The sequence below is a fragment of the Oncorhynchus mykiss genome, chromosome 22 (assembly GCF_057628025.1).
Source record: "Oncorhynchus mykiss isolate SJ-2025 chromosome 22, ASM5762802v1, whole genome shotgun sequence".
NCBI classification, from domain to species: Eukaryota; Metazoa; Chordata; class Actinopteri; order Salmoniformes; family Salmonidae; genus Oncorhynchus; species Oncorhynchus mykiss.
The window spans coordinates 36,717,660-36,741,506 of NC_143043.1; the positions used below are offsets into that span (position 1 = coordinate 36,717,660).

The 23,847-nt window shown below is 43.1% G+C and overlaps 1 protein-coding gene across 3 annotated transcripts in view; it reads left to right on the forward strand.

Moving 5' to 3' along the window:
• The window catches only part of pde1a (phosphodiesterase 1A, calmodulin-dependent), a 77,575-nt gene that overhangs the window by 10,014 nt on the left and 43,714 nt on the right, over window positions 1–23,847 (forward strand). For 2 of the 3 annotated variants that reach the window (XM_090215937.1, XM_036959123.2), the window contains exon 2: window positions 4,331–4,357. In XM_090215937.1, coding sequence (XP_090072063.1) covers window positions 4,331–4,357 — 27 coding nt within the window. Of the gene's footprint in view, window positions 1–4,330; window positions 4,358–23,125; window positions 23,726–23,847 lie in introns of those variants that run through there. The other variant, XM_036959122.2, reaches the window with a different exon arrangement.

Consider the following 23,847-nt stretch of genomic DNA (forward strand, 5'->3'; position numbering starts at 1 on the left):
GGGTGAGTCTGGTGCTTACTCACCTGGGGTGATCGAGCAGTGCTCCGCCTGCCCTCCCGACTCCCAGACGAGTTCCTCCAGCACCGGTCTGACGTGTGCCCTCGTCGACCACAACTGGTGCAGGAGGACACTCCTCCTCCGGTCTCCCTCGAAGCTGCCCCTCCTAATTCCATAGGGATAGGGGCAGGAGGGCTGGGAAGTGGAAACGACAGGGCCTGATCCGAACGCCCGCGGGCAGCCAGCAGATTGTCGAGACGGATAGCCAAGTCAATGAGCTCATCCAGTGTGCAGGTGGTGTCCCGACATGCCAGCTCCCTGCGGACGTCCTCCCTGAGACTGCATCTGAAATGGTCGACCAAGGCCCTGTCGTTCCATCCTGCTCCTGCGGCCAAGGTCCTGAACTCCAGAGCAAAGTCCTGTGCGCTCCTCGTCTCCTGCCGCAGGTGGAACAGCCGTTCACCCGCCGCCCGACCCTCTGGTGGATGGTCAAAAACAGCTCGGAATCGGCGGGTGAACTCTGGGTAATTATCCCTCGCCGAGTCCGGACCATTCCATACTGCGTTGGCCCACTCGAGGGCTCGCCCAGTCAAGCAGGAGACGAGGGCGCTCACGCTCTCCTCTCCAGAGGGAGCAGGACGCACGGTAGCCAGGTATAGTTCCAGTTGAAGGAGGAAACCCTGGCACCCAGCCGCCGTTCCGTCATACTCCCGTGGGAGTGTCAACCGCAGAGCCCCGGAGCCAGATGTGGTCGCAGGAACAGGAGGTGCTGGAGAAGGGGGTGCTAGCGATGATGTGGGAAGACCACTCCTCTCCCATCGATCCATCCTCTCCATCATTTGGTCCATGGCAGAACCAATCCGATGGAGCACGCTGGTGTGGTGGAGGACTCTCTCCTCCATCGATGGGAGAGGAGACGCGGCTGCTCCTGCTGATTCCATCGTGGGTGCGGGATTCTGTCACGTATTAACAAGGTGGGTGGAATCAGGCGCAGAGAGCAGGTGCAGTGAGTCGATAGTTTATTCTCCGGAACCAAACACGGTCAACCCAAAATACAGGGTGAAATAATCCAACACAGGATTAAATATATCGGAGCAAATAACCAAATACGTATTCACGAAAACACATGAAACCAAAACAATCCCGCACGAAACAAGGGCGGGACAACCTACTACATATAAGGACGTCAATAAACTAAAATACACACAGGTGAAACTAATAAGACAAAACCAACAGACAAACGAAAAAGGGATCGATGGTGGCTAGTAGGACGGTGACGACGACCGCCGAGCACCGCCCGAACAGGCAGGAGAGCCAACTTCGGCGGAAGTCGTGACAGCATTCATTGTAGCTGGGGATTTTAACAAGGCTAATCTGAAAACAAGACTCCCTAAATTGTATCAACATATTGATTGCGCAACCAGGGCTGGAAAAACCTTGGATCATTGTTATTCTAACTTCCGCGACGCATATAAGGCCCTGCCCCGCCCTCCTTTCGGAAAAGCTGACCACGACTCCATTTTGCTGATCCCTGCCTACAGACAGAAACTAAAACAAGAAGCTCCCACGCTGAGGTCTGTCCAACGCTGGTCCGACCAAGCTGATTCCACACTCCAAGACTGCTTCCATCAAGTGGACTGGGATATGTTTCATATTGCCTCAGATAACAACATTGACGAATACTCTGATTCGGTGTGCGAGTTCATTAGAACGTGCGTTGAAGATGTCGTTCCCATAGCAACGATTAAAACATTCCCTAACCAGAAACCGTGGATTGATGGCAGCATTCGCGTGAAACTGAAAGCGCGAACCACTGCTTTTAATCAGGGCAAGGTGACTGGTAACATGACCGAATACAAACAGTGCAGCTATTCCCTCCGCAAGGCTATCAAACAAGCTAAGCGTCAGTATAGAGACAAAGTAGAATCTCAATTCAACGGCTCAGACACAAGAGGTATTTGGCAGGGTCTACAGTCAATCACGGACTACAAGAAGAAAACCAGCCCAGTCACGGACCAGGATGTCTTGCTCCCAGGCAGACTAAATAACTTTTTTGCCCGCTTTGAGGACAATACAGTGCCACTGACACGGCCTGCAACGAAAACATGCGGACTCTCCTTCACTGCAGCCGAGGTGAGTAAAACATTTAAACGTGTTAACCCTCGCAAGGCTGCAGGCCCAGACGGCATCCCCAGCCGCGCCCTCAGAGCATGCGCAGACCAGCTGGCCGGTGTGTTTACGGACATATTCAATCAATCCCTATACCAGTCTGCTGTTCCCACATGCTTCAAGAGGGCCACCATTGTTCCTGTTCCCAAGAAAGCTAAGGTAACTGAGCTAAACGACTACCGCCCCGTAGCACTCACTTCCGTCATCATGAAGTGCTTTGAGAGACTAGTCAAGGACCATATCACCTCCACCCTACCTGACACCCTAGACCCACTCCAATTTGCTTACCGCCCAAATAGGTCCACAGACGATGCAATCTCAACCACACTGCACACTGCCCTAACCCATCTGGACAAGAGGAATACCTATGTGAGAATGCTGTTCATCGACTACAGCTCGGCATTCAACACCATAGTACCCTCCAAGCTCGTCATCAAGCTCGAGACCCTGGGTCTCGACCCCGCCCTGTGCAACTGGGTACTGGACTTCCTGACGGGCCGCCCCCAGGTGGTGAGGGTAGGCAACAACATCTCCACCCCGCTGATCCTCAACACTGGGGCCCCACAAGGGTGCGTTCTGAGCCCTCTCCTGTACTCCCTGTTCACCCACGACTGCGTGGCCACGCACGCCTCCAACTCAATCATCAAGTTTGCGGACGACACAACAGTGGTAGGCTTGATTACCAACAACTACGAGACGGCCTACAGGGAGGAGGTGAGGGCCCTCGGAGTGTGGTGTCAGGAAAATAACCTCACACTCAACGTCAACAAAACTAAGGAGATGATTGTGGACTTCAGGAAACAGCAGAGGGAACACCCCCCTATCCACATCGATGGAACAGTAGTGGAGAGGGTAGTAAGTTTTAAGTTCCTCGGCATATACATCACAGACAAACTGAATTGGTCCACTCACACAGACAGCATCGTGAAGAAGGCGCAGCAGCGCCTTTTCAACCTCAGGAGGCTGAAGAAATTCAGCTTGTCACCAAAAGCACTCACAAACTTCTACAGATGCACAATCGAGAGCATCCTGGCGGGCTGTATCACCACCTGGTACGGCAACTGCTCCGCCCACAACCGTAAGGCTCTCCAGAGGGTAGTGAGGTCTGCACAACGCATCACCGGGGGCAAACTACCTGCCCTCCAGGACACCTACACCACCCGATGTTACAGGAAGGCCATAAAGATCATCAAGGACAGCAACCACCCAAGCCACTGCCTGTTCACCCCGCTATCATTCAGAAGGCGAGGTCAGTACAGGTGCATCAAAGCTGGTTCCGAGAGACTGAAAAACAGCTTCTATCTCAAGGCCATCAGACTGTTAAACAGCCACCACTAACATTGAGTGGCTGCTGCCAACACACTGACTCAACTCCAGCCACTTTAATAATGTGAATTGATGGGAAATGATGTAAAATATATCACTAGCCAGTTTAAACAATGCTACCTAATATAATGTTTACATACCCTACATTATTCATCTCATATGTATACGTATATACTGTACTCTATATCATCTACTGCATCCTTATGTAATACAGTATCACTAGCCACTTTAACTATGCCACTTTGTTTACATACTCATCTCATATGTATATACTGTACTCGATACCATCTACTGTATCTTGCCTATGCTGCTCTGTACCATCACTCATCCATATATCTTTATGTACATATTCTTTATCCCCTTACACTGTGTATAAGACAGTAGTTTTGGAATTGTTAGTTAGATTACTTGTTGGTTATTACTGCATTGTCGGAACTAGAAGCACAAGCATTTCGCTACACTCGCATTAACATCTGCTAACCATGTGTATGTGACAAATAAAATTTGATTTGATTTGGTGTGTGACCTGTCATATTCAATTAAATGTTCTATCACTGAGTGGAATTTCTTTGAATTGCACTGAATTAAATTCTACTTCCTGTAACTAAAACTCAAATTCAACATCAACAATTGAGTTGAATGGGAGTCAATTAAAACATTCTGAATTGAGCCCAACCCTGCTATTTAGTGCACTACTTTTGACTGAAAATCTCTGGTCAAAAGTGCACTATAGGAATAAGGGAATAGGGTGCCATTTGGGCTGCAGATCTATCTCAGAGCGATGGTGTACTTTGTATGGCCTATTCATCTAATGTACACTCCTCATCTTGTTTTTCAGGCAGAAGTACAAAAACACATCTCAAAGGTACGTCCCATGGTGTCTGTCTGTCTACTGTCTATCTACTTTATCAAACATGCCCACATGCTATATAATGATACCAACTCTTCTTATCTTATGCATACAGTCATTAGCCTAAGAATGTATAACACAAAGCATTGGTAGATGTTGCCTTAGATCAATCTTTCAACAAACAATCTGTTAGCGCTGAATTGTCATACGTAAAGATAATTTATTTAACAGTAAAGTATCTATAGGGTGAAGCATATGAGGCTCTTGTTGTAGCTTTACTGTATGTGGGTTTAAATACTTTATTCATTCTAAACAGTACTGTGTGAGTTTAAATACTTTATTCATACTATACTTTACTGTGTGGGTTTAGAGAGTCTTGTTACTACGGTTGCAAAATTACAGGAATTCCTGGTTGGAGGAACACATAATTTCTGCTTATTCCCTCCTGATTCCGGGAATCCTCCAACTGGGATTTCAGGAAAACCAGGGAATTTATTGAAAGTTCCCGGAATTTTGCAACATTACTTGATACATCCCTTTCCTACAGTATGGATGAACTCCGGTGGGGTCAGTGGCTCTCACAAAGCGCACATTCAGATAATGTTAAGTTGGATGAAGTGGCCTTCACACACACACACAAACACAAACAGAGGGAGACACACAGGCACACACACACACACACACACACACACACACTTCCCAGCTGCATTATGCATTCTCCTGTTGAACGCTTGCATTTATGTAACACGCTCACAGAGAGGTGCTCTTCTACAATGGCCCTTGTCGGAGACAGTCAGGCCCTCAGCACAGCTCCATCTGTCTATCTGTCTTTCTCTGAGATGTAAGGGTGGGTGTGGGTTGTGAAGTGTGGAGAAATATAATGATACAGAACTCTGCATTAGTATTCCACTTCAGTACGTAGAGCCAGGTGCAACAGAACTGAACTGTAAAGATGTAGTTATACAGTATTCAACATAACTAAACTGTAAAGATGTAGTTATAAAGTATTCAACAGAACTGAACTGTAAAGATGTAGTTGTACAGTATTCAACAGAACTGAACTGTAAAGATGTAGTTATACAGTATTCAACAGAACTAAACTGTAAGGATGTAGTTATACAGTATTCAACAGAACTAAACTGTTTGAGATGTGGTTTTACAGTATTCAACAGAACTGTAGCAATGTGGTTAGAGGGTGACGGAAAAATCTGAGCACCAGAACAAAGTTCTTCGTTAGTCGTCGCATCTCACAGTGCATTGACAGACGGTGCGATACCATCCTGTGTTAATTGCATCTCTCCATGAGAGATTAGAGTGTACAGTATTTGGCCAATGATTCAGGGAGCAGTCACTTAAGGGAATGGATTTATTGTCCATTCTCTGCTGGGTTAAAACAGGGTTCAGTGATTGATAAACCATCATTCTGATACCTTTTCATGAATAGATAATGTTAGTTAATGGTTTTGATTGAAACAGTTTTTGAAGCAATAATGACTTTCAAACATTGAATCATATTTAGAGTAATTTCAGATGGCCCATAGAGTTCTCCCCACTAGAGGTAACTGATGAACTATCCCACTCAATCCACTCAATGTGACATCAACAGGTGATACTATACAGTATGTTCAAAATGTGTTCACTTCAATCAATCAATTGGGATTAAAAACCCAAAATTCTGGAAAGCGCCATTCAGATTTTGCTTTGAGGATGCCATAGCTAAAATGGGCCATCTGTTTACTGAAGCTCTAGCTACTGTTAGAGCGTAATAGCTTTTCATCAGGCATCAATGATATGAGCAGAACAGATATGAGTCAAGCTGTGACTTCAAGAGCCAACTGTCAGTCAAGCTGTCTCAGTAAAAGTGTGAAGAGATGATGTATTCATAGTGCATGCAGCTTGTCTCCAGAGTGAGCAGAGGCCAGATACTTAATGCATAGTGCAGACCTACAGATGTAGGATCTTAATTTAATCACTCTTTTGTTGCTGATAATTTTTCTGTAATGCAGGAAAATGCAGATGAGCTTTGTGATTTACATAAATTAATTGAAAACCCACACTAAACTAGGGCTGGGCGATAAATCAATAGCAATAATTATCGAGGTAATTACTTCCCTCAATAACGATATTAAAACGTTTAGATTCATTTTCGATAATGTCGATATAGAGTAATTAGGTACAGCAGTCATTTTCACCTCAGCAGGAACGTGCGGAGAAGTGACAATATGCACGTGGAGAGGTATACGCTCACTAAAAACCACTTAGCACCTCGAGTGATGGAGTCGCCACTATTAACCACGAAAAATGAGTGATGTAGGTGAAAACAGTGGTAGTGATGTAGGTGTAAACAGTGGTAGTGATGTAGGTGAAAACAGTGGTAGTGATGTAGGTGAAAACAGTGGTAGTGATGTAGGTGAAAACAGTGGTAGTGATGTAGGTGAAAACAGTGGTAGTGATGTAGGTGAAAACAGTGGTAGTGATGTAGGTGAAAACAGTGGTAGTAATGTAGGTGAAAACAGTGGTAGTGATGTAGGTGAAAACAGTGGCAGTGATGTAGGTGAAAACAGTGGTAGTGATGTAGGTGTAAACAGTGGTAGTGATGTAGGTGAAAACAGTGGTAGTGATGTAGGTGAAAACAGTGGTAGTGATGTAGGTGTAAACAGTGGTAGTGATGTAGGTGAAAACAGTGTTAGTGATGTAGGTGAAAACAGTGGTAGTGATGTAGGTGAAAACAGTGGCAGTGATGTAGGTGAAAACAGTGGTAATGATGTAGGTGAAAACAGTGGTAGTGATGTAGGTGAAAACAGTGGTAGTGATGTAGGTGAAAACAGTGGTAGTGATGTAGGTGAAAACAGTGGTAGTAATGTAGGTGAAAACAGTGGTAGTGATGTAGGTGAAAACAGTGGCAGTGATGTAGGTGAAAACAGTGGTAGTGATGTAGGTGTAAACAGTGGTAGTGATGTAGGTGAAAACAGTGGTAGTGATGTAGGTGTAAACAGTGGTAGTGATGTAGGTGAAAACAGTGGCAGTGATGTAGGTGAAAACAGTGGTAGTGATGTAGGTGAAAACAGTGGTAGTGATGTAGGTGAAAACAGTGGTAGTGATGTAGGTGAAAACAGTGGTAGTGATGTAGGTGTAAACAATGGCAGTGATGTAGGTGAAAACAGTGGTAGTGATGTAGGTGTAAACAGTGGTAGTGATGTAGGTGAAAACAGTGGTAGTGATGTAGGTGAAAACAGTGGTAGTGATGTAAGTGAAAACAGTGGTAGTGATGTAGGTGTAAACAGTGGTAGTGATGTAGGTGTAAACAGTGGTAGTGATGTAAGTGAAAACAGTGGCAGTGATGTAGGTGAAAACAGTGGTAGTGATGTAGGTGAAAACAGTGGTAGTGATGTAGGTGTAAACAGTGGCAGTGATGTAGGTGAAAACAGTGGCAGTGATGTAGGTGTAAACAGTGGTAGTGATGTAGGTGAAAACAGTGGTAGTGATGTAGGTGAAAACAGTGGTAGTGATGTAGGTGAAAACAGTGGTAGTGATGTAGGTGAAAACAGTGGTAGTGATGTAGGTGAAAACAGTGGTAGTGATGTAGGTGAAAACAGTGGTAGTGATGTAGGTGAAAACAGTGGTAATGATGTAGGTGAAAACAGTGGTAGTGATGTAGGTGAAAACAGTGGTAGTAATGTAGGTGAAAACAGTGGCAGTGATAGCCATGGAGAAGGGGCAGCTTCCAACGAACAATTTTCCTTCAAGTATAATTTTAAGTGTAGATCACATAATAAATAAAAAATGTTACCTTTATTTAACTAGGCAGGTCAGTTAAGAACAACTTAACAATGACAGCCTATCAGGGAACAGTGGGTTAACTGCCTTGTTCAGGGGTAGAATGACAGATTTCTACCTTGTCAGCTCAGGGATTTGATCTAGCAACCTTTCGGTTACTGGCACAACGCTCTAACCACGGTTTGTTCAGGCATTCTTGAGTTTGAAGCAGATATGCACCTTTTAAACATTATTTGACTAATATTGGGATAATTATCGTTATCGAATGAAAAAATATATAGATATTGTGATCATTTATTTTCCATATCGCCCAGCCCTACACTAAACACACAGTTATATTAAGAGTATTGCACTTTTCATGTAGCCTACTTTTGGCCAGCTAATAGCCAAACCACCGATCAAGCAAAATTATGGACTAAACGTTCAAATCAGGTTGCTGCAGGATTTGTTGGCAGTGACAATAACCAAATCAAATGTTATTTGTCACATGCGCCGAATACAAAAGTGAATTTGTAGGCCCTTGCTCTGACACCGCCTAATATAGAGGTCCTGGATGTCGGGAAGCCTGGCCCCGGTGATGTACTGGGCCGTACGCACTACCCTCTGTAGTGCTTTGCGGTCGGAGGCCGAGCAGTTGCCATACCAGGCAGTGATGCAACCAGTGCTCTCGATGGTGCAGCTGTAGAACTAATGCAGCTGAATCAATATAGGTCAACTGAAGATCCTACAACTCTACTAAGTACCAGTGTGCAAAGTGCTTATGTATTACTTAAATAGTTTTTTTTAGGTATCTGTACTTTACTGAACTAATTATATTTTTGACAACTTTTACTTCACTACATTCCTAAAAGAAATAATGTACGTTTTACTCCATAGATTTTCCCTCACACTCAAAGGTACTCGTTACATTTTGGATGCTTCGCAGAACAGGAAAATGGCCCAATTCACGCACTTATCAAGAGAACATCCTTGGGCATCCCTACTGCCTCTGAGTTGGCGTACTCATTAAACACAAAAGCATCATTTGTAAATGATGTCTGCGTGTTGTAGTGTGTCCCTGGCTATCCGTAAAGAAATATATAATAATAATAATTGTGCTGTCTGGTTTGCTTAATTTAATCAATTTGAAATGATTGATACTTTTCTTTTTGATACTTAAGTATATTTTTGCAATTACATTTACTTTTGATACATAAGTATATGTAAAACCAAATACCTTTTAAACTTTTACTCAACTAGTATTTTCTCAAGTAGTATTTTCCTGGATGACTTTCACTTTTACGTATGACAATTGTGTACTTTTTCCACCACTGCTAAGTACTTATTCTTTAGTATAAATATCCTTTAGTAAAGTATCCCTGACTCTGATTTCACTCTAGCTATACTTTCTGTCAAGTCTGCATCTCTGAACCCTTTCTAAAAGCATTCAGTGTAAAAGCAATAGTTACACTTGGCCAAATGCTTACACTCAAGCCCTCTCTAACATATTGTCATATCCAACACTATTTTAGCCACTGTTCCTTCATTTTATTTCCAAGGGTGTAAAAGCTTTTGATCCAGCATATAAATCAAGCTGTGCCTCTGACAGTCAACTGTCAGTAAAAAGCATGAAGAGATAATGTATTCATACTGGGCGGCAGCGTAGCCTAGTGGTTAGAGCGTTGGACTAGTAACCAAAAGGTTGCAAGATTGAATCCCTGAGCTGACAAGGTACAAATCTGTCGTTCTGCCTCTGAACAAGGCAGTTAACCCACTGTTCCTAAGCCGTCATTGAAAATAAAAATGTGTTCTTAACTGACTTGCCTAGTAAATAAAGATAAAATTCATAGCACATGCAGATTGTGGATAGGGTATATGGCAATAAACTACTTTTCCTTTTAGTATCCCTGGCTTTGACTCCTCTCCTCTCCATCTATACCTTGTGTCATGCTCAGTAACTACGGTACGTCTCTGACTCCAATGCTTCTGTTGTGCGCAGAGAACCCTGTCCCTGAAGCATCTCCATCTCATCTATTCTGTAGTGTGCATGTATGCTCAGTGGCTCTGTCTTTCTGTCTTCCTGACTCTCTGTGGTCACTAAATATCCCATGGCACTTATTGTAAGAGTAGGGGTGTTAACCCCGGTGTCCTGGCTAATTCCCAATCTGACCCCCGTACTGTACAATCATGGCCGCCTGTTCATCGCCAGCTCCCATTGGCTCATTCATCCCCTTTCCTCTCCTCTGTAACTATTCTGGGAATTCTGGGGAATTGCTGTAAATGAGAATGTGTTCTCAGTCAACTTACCTGGTAAAATAAGGGTAAAATGAAACATTTAAAACTCCTTGAACCCTATCCACCCAAATCCAAACCCTTGTTGTGTGTGTGTGTGTGTGTGTGTGTGTGTGTGTGTGTGTGTGTGTGTGTGTGTGTGTGTGTGTGTGTGTGTGTGTGTGTGTGTACTTGCGTGTGCTGTGACTCCAATCGAGCTGTAACCTTCTATTGTGTACATATGTACATGTATGTTCAGTAAGTCTCTGTCCCTGACCTAGCAGCAGAATGGTTGATTGATCCACTGTGCTGTGGTGTTTCCTGGCAACTAGCTGTTTTGTTCTCTCTGTTTTTTTTTCTTCATTGTCACACTTGCCAATGATAGGCAGCTCTTAATGAGCAGCCAATCATTGTGATGTGTAGCCATTCTATTCAGGAATGTGGCCTTCATTGCTATAATGTTTAATTGGTTTCTGATAGAGGGCATGTCTTTGAACACCTTGGCATCTGATCAAATATACATACAATATGTGTTGGCAGTTTGCCACACCACTGAAAATAGGTCATTCTCGGTCCATAAACATTAGGTCACTAGCGACCTTTCCACATAGGGGGATGTAGAGGACACTTGTTTAGCCATAACTACAAGAATGTCTGAACAATATCTTAGACTAAGATACAACCAGCAGTGAATATTCTGTCCTGGCTTTTGTGGAATTCCATGTTGCTCTCTTGTCATTCCTTTTTCTATTAGAATCCCTTGATGTTGACTGTGTATTCTCAACAGAACTGCCTGTCTGCTCCTCTCTCTCCTCTTGATTAGACCCTGCAGCGCCAGGTTTCCTTACAACCAATTCTGACATATAATGAAAGTGTTAGCAATGCAGTTACCAATTCCCCACATTCAATATGTCTCACGTACAGTACCTCAGGCTCCCTCTAATGATTTCGGCAAACAACCAAACATCAAGATTAGGTTTCATATTTTTGAAATAGCTAGGCTATCTGTTCAGCTTATTACCTGTCCATTGACATTTGTCCAACTTGTTGTATAGTATTTCATCTCTCTATCTAAACAGTTCATTGGACACCTGTTGGTCTTTTATCAGCCATTTTATCAGTTCTTTCATATCATTCAGCATGTACTAATAGCTGAAAAGGCATCCCTAGTGAATGTATATATATCTTAGCATCAACACTTTCGTTATAGTAGGTTATAGAGAGACAAATCATTCCATTTCATTGTTGCTACAGCAGCACATATGTATCACTGTCTGGGGCCACGGCTTGAGGATGACGCACAGTGCTGTGAATGAATGCAGGGTTTCAGGATGAGAGCCCCAGAAAGGATGAGAGGTTCACTATATGAATTGTTCATCACTAACAAACACTGAATCCCAGGAATTACAGGATGTGTGTATGTATACAGCAAGTACAAGACTAAACAATCCACTCAGCATACTGCCAAGCCTTCCCTATAGCCCCACAGGGCTAACAGGGCAATCACAATCACATGCTAACAGCCGAATGGGGTTCCGCTTTTTTTCCATGTCACAGATTGAAATACGGTAAGAGCTAAATTCAGAGCTACAGAGTAGTGAACTGTTTCCTTCCACTCCTGTCAGGGCAATGAGACCATGACCAGACCAGCCACCAAGCCTGGGTTCAAATACTATTTGAAATAATTTCAAATACTGTATTTCAGCTCAATTGAGGTTGCCTGACTTAATGAACCGATAGAATAGTCCTAAAATAACAAACTGTGCCCATCTGGCATTCCAGGCAGGATAGAGCAAACAGTTTAAGTATCTGAAATATTTGTAATAGTATTTGAACCGAGGTCTGCCAGGCACTTACAGGAATACTCTCACTAGGAATTTCCCAGGAAGTTAACAGTCATAAAATAGAAGACAAGCAACCTGCTCTGCACTGACTATGTGCTGTCTGTCTGTCTGTCTGTCTGTCTGTCTGTCTGTCTGTCTGTCTGTCTGTCTGTCTGTCTGTCTGTCTGTCTGTCTGTCTGTCTGTCTGTCTGTCTGACACCGGGAGGAAAGACATTACAAGCTGTTGTACACACACACACACACACACACACACACACACACACAGTTTGACAGCTACACTAGACACATAGTTAGTAATAATTCAGCTACACGAGACACATAGTTAGTAATAATTCAGCTATACTAGACACATATTTATTCATAATTCAGCTATACTAGACACATAGTTATTCATAATTCAGCTATACTAGACACATAGTTAGTAATAATTCAGCTATACTAGACACATAGTTAGTAATAATTCAGCTATACTAGACACATAGTTATTCATAATTCAGCTATACTAGACACATAGTTATTCATAATTCAGCTATACTAGACACATAGTTAGTAATAATTCAGCTACACGAGACACATAGTTAGTAATAATTCAGCTATACTAGACACATAGTTATTCATAATTCAGCTACACGAGACACATAGTTAGTAATAATTCAGCTATACTAGACACATAGTTAGTAATAATTCAGCTATACTAGACACATAGTTAGTAATAATTCAGCTATACTAGACACAGTTAGTAATAATTCAGCTACACGAGACACATAGTTAGTAATAATTCAGCTATACTAGACACATAGTTAGTAATAATTCAGCTATACTAGACACATAGTTAGGAATAATTCAGCTACACTTGACACATAGTTAGGAGTAGGCCTAGTTAATGCACTAGCACATGATTGTGCCTCAGAGTCCTCAGTCTCTTGTAGCAGATGAAACGTAGCACACACATAAGATTTGGTTCTGGATGAGTCCTCATTAATATGTCAGTTCTTTGGTCTAGTTTAAGGCTTGCCTACAGTATGGTTGACCCCCAAGTATCTTTCCTTTCTTAGTAACATACTGTGCAGTACATCACGGCTCTGGCCATCTGGTATCAGAGTCTCCTTTGGAATATTGAACTGGACTAATCTCCATGTTATTTTTGCATTAGTCTGTCATGATTCATGCATTTCACATACAGCCAATTTGCTGTCATTTATTGCAGATCTGAATCAGCATCAGACTGATTTTTTTTTTCTTTCTCTCTCTCTCTCTCTCTCTCTCTCTCTCTCTCTCTCTCTCACTCTCTCACTCTCTCACTCTCTCACTCTCTCACTCTCTCACTCTCTCACTCTCTCTCTCTCTTTCTCACTCACAACATCAGATCATAGTAAATGGCTTTCCTCCCCCTCTCCATTTGCTGGAAAAGGTCATCTCCAGGTTTTCAAACAATATCAAGAAAGTTGAAACTTGGGATTTGTTTGGATCCTCAAACAAGCCAAAAAAGATATGTTTTGCACTTATGAAAAAAAGTATGGAAAAAAACATGGTAAAGCAATTATATGGCATCCAAATATAGCCCTGTATTCCATGCACCACAGCCAACACCAATATTGGGCTGGCTCAGGCCCTACACTGACCAGTCACTGAAATTCTACATCGTTCTGGGTTGCTAAAATCAGCAATAATAATATATTTTTGCTTTTATCCAAAGCAACTTTCTCACACACACACACACACACACACACACACACACACACCAACACACACCAACACACACACACACAGCCCCTGAGCTGAGTGCAGTGCAGAAGTAGGCCAAGTTATTTAGGGCAGGATGCTCACCCTCAGCCTTAACCCACCACTGTCTGACACATAACTTACACACGTGGCACAGCTAACTCTATGTAGGGATGAGAGAAGAAAGGGAGGAGGGAAGGGAGAGAGAAATGGGGATGGGGGATTTAGAAAGAAAGAGTGCAAGAGACAGACGGGATCAGAGAGAGCCAGAGAGATAGGTGAAAACTAACAGCCAGAAAGACAGAGGTCTTGGGACACCTTCATGGCCATTCATTCAGTAGAGCTAGGGATTCACCACCAGTAAAGGCGTCAGCCTTCTTCAGTTCGGCTGGCGGCTACCCCGAAGTTGGCTAGGCGAACCAAAAAACTGTACTCGCATACTCCCTTAAAAGATCTTCGCTTGAAAAATGATCAAAAAGCACAATAGTACTGTTTGTACATTTTGAGACGCCATAGCCAGGGCTCCTGAGTGGTGCAGTGGTCTAAGGCACTGCATCTCAATGCAAAAGATGTCACTACAGACCCTGGTTTGAATCCAGGCTGTATCACATCTGTATCACATCTGGCTGTGGGAGTCCCATATGTACAATTGGCCCAGCGTTGTCCGCGTTTGGCCGGGGTAGGCCGTCATTGTAAATAAGAATTTGTTCTTAACTGACTTGCCAAGTTAAATTTAAAAAAAATGCACTTCCTCAAAATAGTCAGAATGAATCTAAGATAAATCTGTCATTAATTTTGAAGTTTTTGCCGAGGGGATCTTAGTCGTGCAATTTTACATTTACAACTAATGAAAATGAATTTTTTTGCATGAAAATTAGTCGTCTCTTGTTCAATGACAGCAAATATTTTATTAAAGAATCCTACTGTTGACCAATCACCGACAAACTGGTGTATAATTTGTGTGCCCGAACAGCCCCAAAAAATCCAAAAGTCCAAAACAAACACAATGTCTTCATAATATATGCACGAACTCTACTGAACTGTTTCGGCTGGGAAGCAATTGAATGCCTTAACACACCTCTATCCAAAAATACTAATCTCTTTAAAATTAAATCATAATTAAATCAATGTTTATTGGTCACGTACACAGATTTGCAGATGTAATCGCAGGTGCAGCGAAATGCTTGTGTTTCTAGCTCCAACAGGGCAGTAATACCTAGCAATACAAAACAATACACACATAATCCAAAAAGTTTTTAAAAAATACAAAAAAATTGTTAAAAAAATATCAGAACAAGCAATGTCAGAGTCCGGAAAATAAATGTAATTGTTAGACAGCCATTTTCAAGTCTTGGCATAGTCAAAAGTTTGGACACACCTACTCATTCAAGGGTTTTTCTTTATTTGTACTATTTTCTACATTGTAGAATAATAGTGAAGACATCACAAGAAGGAAAGACATTTCACACATTAACTTTTAACAAGGCACACCTGTTAATTGAAATGCATTCTAGGTGACTACCTCATGAAGCTGGCTGAGAGAATGCCGATAGTGTGCAAAGCTGTCATCAAGGCAAACGGTGGCTACTTTGAAGAATCTCAAATGTAAAATACATTTGGATATGTTTAACACTTTTTTGGTTACTACACGATTCCATGTGTTATTTCATAGTTTTGATGTATTTAGTGATTTCTACAATGTAGAAAATAGTCAAAATAAAGAAAAAACATTGAAAGAGTAGGTGTGTCCAAACCTTTGACTGGTACTGTAGGTCAAAACTGTAACTAGGCCACTCAGGAACATTCAATGTCATCTCGGTAAGCAACTCCAGTGTATATTTGGCCTTGTGTTTTAAGTTATTATCCTGCTGAAAGGTGAATTTGTCTCCCAGTGTCTTTTGGAAAGCGGACGGAACAGTTTATTTTTATCCTAAAAAACTCCCTAGTCCTTGTCGAGTACAAGCATACCAATAACATGATGACGCCACCACCGTGCTTGAAAATATGAAGAGTGTTACTCAGTGATGTGTTGTGTTGGATTTGCTCCAAACATAACGCTTTCTAATCAGGACATAAATTCAATTTCTTTGCCACTTTTATTGACAATTTCACTTTAGTGTCTTACTGCAAACAGGATGCATGTTTTGGAATTTTTTTTATTCTGTACAGGCTTCCTTCTTTTCACTCTGTCATTTACAGTTGATGTCGGAAGTTAACATACATCTTAGCCAAATACATTTAAACTCAGTTTTTCTCAATTCCTGACATTTCATCCTAGTAAAAATGACCTGTCTTAGGTCAGTTAGGATCACCACTTTATTTAAGAATGTGAAATGTCAGAATAATAGTAGAGAGAATTATATCTTTCAGATTTTATTTCTTTCATCACATTCCAAGTGGGTCAGAAGTTTACATACACTCAATTAATATTTGGTAGCATTGCCTTTAAATTGTTTAACATCGGTCAAATGTTTTGGTTAGCCTTCCACAAGCTTCCCACAATAAGTTTAGTGAATTTTTATCCATTCCTCCTGACAGAACTGGTGTAACTGAGTCAGGTTTGTAGGCCTCCTTGCTCGCACACGCTTTTTCAGTTCTGCCCACACATTTTCTATAGGATTGAGGTCAGTGTGATGGCCACTCCAATACCTTGGCTTTGTGATGGGCACTCCAATACCTTGACTTTGTTGTCCTTAAGCCATTTTGTCACAACTTTGGAAGTATGCTTGGGGTCATTGTCCATTTGGAAGACCCATTTGCAACCAAGCTTTAACTTCCTGACTGATGTCTTGAGATGTTGCTTCAATATATCCACACAATTTTCCTGTCTCATGATGCAATCTATTTTGTGAAGTGGACTAGTCCCTCCTGCAGCAAAGCACTCCCACAACATGATTCTGCCACCCCTGTGCTTCACGGTTGGGATGGTGTTCTTCGGCTTGTAAGCCATCCCCCTTTTTCCTTCAAACATAACGATGGTCATTATGGCCAAGCAGTTCTATTTTTATTTCATCAGACCAGAGGACATTTCTCCAAAACGTACGACCCATGTGCAGTTGTAAACCGTAGTCTGGCTTTTTTATGGCGGTTTTGGAGCAGTGGTTTCTTCCTTGCTGAGTAGCGATATTGGACTCGTTTGACGGTGGATATAAATACTTTTGTACCTGTTTCCTACAGCATCTTCACAAGGTCCTTTGCTGTTGTTCTGGGATTGATTTGCACTTTTCGCACCAAAGTACGTTCATCTCTAGAGACGGAACACATCTCCTGACGGCTGCGTGGTCCCATGGTGTTTATACTTGCGTGCTATTGTTTGAACAGATGAACGTGGCGTTTGAAAATTGCTCCCAAGGATGAACCAGACTTGTGGAGGTCTACAATAATATTTCTGAGGTCTTGGCTGATTTATTTTGATTTTCCCATGATGTCACGCAATGAGGCACTGAATTTGAAGGTAACCTTGAAATTCATCCACAGTTACACCTCCAATTGACTCAAATGATGTCAATTAGCCTATCAGAAGCTTCTAAAGCCATGACATAATGTTCTGGAATTTTCCAAGTTGTTTAAAGGCACAGTCAACTTAGTGTATGTAAACTTCTGACTCACTAGAATTGTGATGCAGTGAATTATAAGTGAAATAATCTGTCTGTAAACAATTGTTGGAAAAAGGACTTGTGCCTTGCACAAAGTAGATGTCCTAACCGACTTGCCAAAACTATAGTTTGTTAACAAGAAATTTGGGGAGTGGTTGAAAAACGAGTTTTAATGACTACAACCTAAGTTTCATGTAAACTTCCAACTTCAACTGTAGGTTAGTTTTGTGGAGTAACTACAATGTTGTTGATCCATCCTCAGATTCCTCCTATCACAGCCATTAAACTCTGCAACTGTTGTAATCAAGACTGCCCAAATGTGCCTAATTTGTTTTCATGTTCAAAATGGTGCACTCTCCTCAAACAATAGCATGGTATTCTTTCACTGTAATAGCAACTGTAAATTGTACTGTGCAGTTAGATTAACAAGAATGTAAGCTTTCTGCCAATATCAGAAATGTCTATGTTCTGGGAAATGTTCTTGTTACTTATAACCTCATGCTAATCGCATTAGCCAACGTTAGCTCAACCGTTTCGTGGAAGGGACACCGATCCCGAAGAAGGGGCCCTGAGTACCGGGTGGTAGCCGGCTAGTAACTGTGACTAAGGTTCAGGGCAGGGTACTGGGCGGAGGCCGGCTAGTAGTGACGATTTAACAGTCTGATGGCCTGGAAATAGAAGCAGTTCATCAGTTTCTCGGTCCTAGCTTTGATGCACATGTACTGTCTCCACCTTCTAAATGACAGCGGGATGAACAGGCTGGGAGGCTGAGGTCCTTGATTATCTTCTTGGCCTTCGTGTGACACCGGGTGCTGTAGATGTCCTTGAGGACGATGTGTTGGGCTGACCGCACCACCCTCTGGCGAGCCCTGCGGTTACGGATGGTGAAATTGCTGTACCAGGAGGTGATAAAGCCCGATAGGATGCTCTCAATGGTGATTATGTAGACGTTTGTGAGGATCTTAGGGGCCAAGACATATTTCTTCAATTCATCAGTGATGTGCACGCAGAGGAACTTAAAGCTTTTCACCTTCTACCCTGTGTCCCGTTGATGTGGATGGGGGCGTGCTCTCTCTGTTGTCTCCTGTAGTCCACAATCAGCTTCTTTTGTTTTGTTAATGTTGAGGTAGAGGTTATTTTCCTGGCACCATTCCACCAGGCCTCTCACCTCCTCCATGTAGGCTGTCTTGTTGTTGTTGATCATCAGTCCTAGAACTGTTGTGTCGTCAGCAAACTTGATGACTGAGTTGGAGACGTGCATCGCCACACTGTCATGGGTGAACTGTGAGTACAGGAGGGGACTGAGCACACACCCTGTGGGGCCCCAGTGTTGAGGATCAGCGTGGCGGAGGTGTTGTTGCCTACCTTCAGCACTTGGAGTTGGCCCTTCAGAAGTTCATGACCCAGTTGCACAGGGAGGGGTTCAGACCCAGGGCACTGAGCTTACTGATGAGCTTGATGGGCACTATGGTGTTGAAGGCTGAGCACTATGGTGTTGCCATCTATCCACGGTTTTTGGTTTGGATAAGTTTGAATCTTCACAGAGGGAACAACATCCTCTATGCACCCCCTGACTAACCCAGTCACTGAGTCAGTGTATACATCAGTACTATTCTTAGAGGTGACCCAGAACATTGAACAAAAAAATCCTGAAGCATAGATTCTGATTTGTCAAACCAACATTGAACAGTCCTTACCACAGGTGCTTCCTGCTTAAGTTTCTGTCTATAGGTGGGGAGGAGCAGAATGGAGGAGTGATCTGATTTGCCGAAGGGAGGGTGGGGGAGGGCCTTGTAGCCATCCCGGAAGGGAGAGTAGCAATGATCCAGAGTCCTTGATGCACGTGTAGCACAGGAGATGTGTTGATAGAATTCTGGAAGCGTTTTCCTCAGATTCCTCCTTTATTAAAGTCTCCAGCTACAATAAATGTTGCCTCAGGATATGCGGTTTCTAGTTTGCACATTGTGTAGTTCCTTGAGAGCCGTCGCAGGGGGTTCCTGTATGTTACTCCAACCACAATCACACCATGAGTTGTTAATCATGAAATAAAATCCCTCTACCTATTACTCTATAACACCACCCAGGGCTCTCTCCTCCTCTCCCGTCCTCTGCCAGCTGGTCCTGGTCCAATTAAAAACCTGCCTAAACCCCTCTACCTCCCTGTTTATTCAGGGTATGGCCCTGCTCCACAGGCTTCATAAAATCACAAATAGAGAAAAAATAATCACTTACTTTTTGAAAATCTTCCTCTGTTTGCAATCCCAAGGGTCCCAGCTACAACATGAATGGTCGTTGTGTTAGATAAAATCCTTCTTTATACCCCAAAAGGTCTGTTTAGTTGGCGCCATCGATTTCAGTAATCCACTCGTTCAACATGCAGACAAAGGAATCTAAAAAGCTTCCACTAAACTTTGTTAAAACAAGTCAAACTACGTTTCTACTTAATCCTCAGGTACCCTAAAATGTAAATAAACTATACTATTTAATACAGAAAGAAGTATGTTCAATAGAAAAGTAAAATTAGCTAAAATTAGCTCCTCTTCCTCTCGCACCCACAGACTGATTTCCAATTGCAACTCCCAGTGCCAAACCTCAGAATTCTTCCTCATTTTGGAAGAAACAAGCTGCCTTGAGATCATTGAGAAGATCCCCCCGTGTAGTTCTGGCCTGATTCCTTACCGTTCTCATGATCATTGCAACTCCACGAGGTGAGATCTTGCATGGAGCCCCAGGCCGAGGAAGATTGACAGTTATTTTGTGTTTCTTCCATTTGTTGTCACCTTCTCACCATCTGCTTGGCGATGGTCTTGTAGCCCATTCCAGCCTTGTGTAGGTCTACAATCTTGTCCCTGACATCATTGGAGAGCTCATTGGTCTTGGCCATGGTGGAGAGTTTGGAATCTGATTGATTGATTTCTTCTGTGGACAGGTGTCTTTTTTACAGGTAACAAACGGAGATTAGGAGCACTCCCTTTAAGAGTGTGCTCCTAATCTCAGCTCGTTACCTGTATAAAAGACACCTGGGAGCCAGAAATCTTTCTGATTGAAAGGGGGTCAAATACTTATTTCCCTCATTAAAATGCAAATCAATTTATAACATTTTTGACGTGCGTTTTCCTGGATTTTCTTGTTGCTTCCATTAAAATGATAGACAGATCATTTCTTTGTAAGTGGGCAAACGTATAAAATCAGCAGGGGATCAAATACTTTTCCCCTCACTGTACATAAGTATTATTATCACATTTACATAAGTATTCAGACCCTTTAGTCAGTACTTTGTTGAAGCACCTTTGGCAGCGGTTACAGCCTCGAGTCTTCTTGGGTAGGACACTACAAGCTTGGCACACCTGCATTTGGGGAGTTTCTTCTATTCTTCTCTGCAGATCCTCTCAAGCTCTGTCAGGTTGGATGGGGAGCATTGCTACAAAGCTATTTTCAGGTCTCTCCAGAGATGTTCAATCGGGTTCAAGTCTGGGCTCTGGCTGAGCCACTCAAGGACATTCAGAGACTTGTCCCGAAGCCACTCCTGCGTTGTCTTGGCTGTGTGCTTAGGGGCATTGTCTTGTTGGAAGGTGAACCTTCTCCCCAGTCTGAGGTCCTTCATCTTTCCCTCCATCTTGACTAGTCTCACAGTCCCTGCCGCTGAAGAACGTCCCCACAGCATGATGCTGCCACCACCACGCTTCACCGTAGGGATGGTGCCAGGTTTCCTCCAGATGTGCCGCTTGGCATTCAGGCCAAAGACTTCATCAGAATCAGAATATTATTTCTCATGGTTTGAGAGTCTTTAGGTGCCTTTTACTGAGGAGTGGCTTCTGTCTGGCCACTCTACCATAAAGGCCTGATTGGTGGAGTGCTGCAGAGATGGTTGTCCTTCTGGAAGGTTCTCCCATCTCCACAGAGGAACTCTAGAGCTCTGTCAGAGCGACCATCGGGTTCTTGGTCACCTCCCTGACCAACGCCCTTCTCCCCTGATTGCTCAGTTTGGCCAGGCGGCCAGCTCTAGGAAGAGTCTTGGTGGTTCCAAACTTCTTCCATTTAAGAATGATGGAGGCCACTGTGTTCTTAGGGACCTGCAATGCTGCAGAAATGTTTTGGTACCGTTCCCCAGATCTGTGCCTCAACACAATCCTGTCTCAGGGATCTACGGACAAATCCTTTGACCTCATATCTTGGTTTTTGCTCTGACATGCACTGTCAACTGTGGGACCGTATATAGACAGGTGTGGGCTTTTCCAAATCATGTCCAATCAATTTAATTTATCACAGGTGGACTCCAATCAAGTTGTAGAAACATCTCAAGGATGATCAATGGAAACAGAATGCACCTGAGCTCAATTTCTAGTCTCATAGCAAAGGGTCTGAATACTTATGTAAATAAGTATTTCTGTTTTCACTTTGTCATTATGGGCTATTGTGTGTAGATTGATGTGGAAAGCATTGTATTTAATCCATTTTAGAATCAGGCTGTAACGTAACAAAATATTGAAAAAGTGAAGGGGTCTGAATACTTTCGCAGCGATTACAGCTGTGAGTCATTCTTTTAAACATCTTTTCTTTTCCTCCTGCTTTCATGACATGTTTGCTGTAAGCTGACAGGAAAATGACTTGGAAGTGCTTGATTAGATATTGTTTGTTGTTATACATTGATGATATGTTGTTGATTGAGAATTTTCCCAAGTTATGCTATTTTCTGATTAATCAAGTAATGGGGTCCATCAGGACACGCAACAGGGGTTGAAACTTTAGCTAAAACTTAGGCCTACACCAAAGCGCATCCACTCATTAGAACAAATCTTTATGAATGGAAAATAGAGTGGATTTACTGATTGATGAGTTGTTAACAAAATATGCGTTGGTTACAGACATGCTGTAGTGGTGTTGATTCTCCTGAATGTCCTAAATTGTTTGGAAAACTAATTTTGAATACAGTCCAAATAGCACACTCAATCAATATTTGCTGTGTCACATGGACAAGTTAGAACTTACAAAATGTCTCATGTTGTGCACAACAGTGCATTTGTCAAGCAAGACTTCCTGGACTGTTCTTGCTTTTCACCCAAAACCCAAATTTGTGTGTGTGTGTGTGTGTGTGTGGAATGTCTTCCATCAGAAGGACAGAGTTTTAGTTTGTTTCCAGCTCCAGAAAGAATGGCCCTCTGCTACTCTGCAAATGACCTATATAATGCACCTATATAATGCACAAGTTTTTGACCCGGGACCATAGGGAATAGGGGGCCATTTGGGACTCATTCACGATGTTGGTGATGTTTATCATAAGTTTCCTCCAGTTGGGCTGGGGAGAGAGCGTGCTTCAGCTTCACATAAGTTAAACAACCCAATCTTCTGTTGATTAAACAATCGCAGGGCCAGGCCCCCGGCGCTCTGTGGTCCCCCTCCCCCTACGCACACACACACTCGCACACACACACATACACAAACACACAGACACACCCTTTACCAGAAGTGAGGCGCTTTGCTTTGCATTGCACCATCCACACATAATTCCGACAGAATAAAAGCCAGATTGTGATTTAATGACCATGTTTTGACGTTCAGCCAGCCCTTCTGACCAGCCTCTATCCCAAACATTTGCGGGACAGCTTGAAGTTGAGGCAGCAGTCTCCAAAACGTTCTGTGTGTGACGAAGTTGAGTGATATTGGGGATGCTGCGGGGTTCAAATCTCTCCTTTCAGGGAAACTGTTCTGTAGATCACACACACTCACAGACACAGGTTTGAGTCCAGAGGGTGAGTGGCCCGCAGAGATAAAGACAATGTGTGTGTTTGTGTTCCTGTGTGTGCGTGCGTGTGTGTTTCCGCGTCATTCCAGGCTCCTCTGCTCCCCTGGCTCTCTCAGTCTGAGAGTAGAAAAGCAACACTGTGATGTGGCCTCTGACCTTTGTTACTGAGCTGTCAGAGATAGAGAGCAGAGAGAGGGAGAGAGAGAGAGCAGATAGAGGGAGAGCAGTGAGAGGGGCAGGACCAGGAACTAGGGGGACTAGCAGGGACCAGGCAGGACTAGTCGTCTCAGTCTCAGAGCAGCACAGTGCAACGCAAGGAGAGGAGCAGCTGGAGACAGCCCAGCCTCATACAGAGCTCCCTGCTCCTATCCCCAACCCAGTCTGGACTCACACTTTAAATGGAAGAGTATGTCACGATCAAGAGGAAGCTTCTCCACAGACCCGTCTTCAGGTAAGACAGAAAGAACAACCGTCCATCCCAACGAAATTACAACTAGCAAAGTCTCTCTACCTACATGGCTGCTGCCCTTCCTGCTACTGCTGCGTCCCTTTGACAGAGCAATTACCCAAATG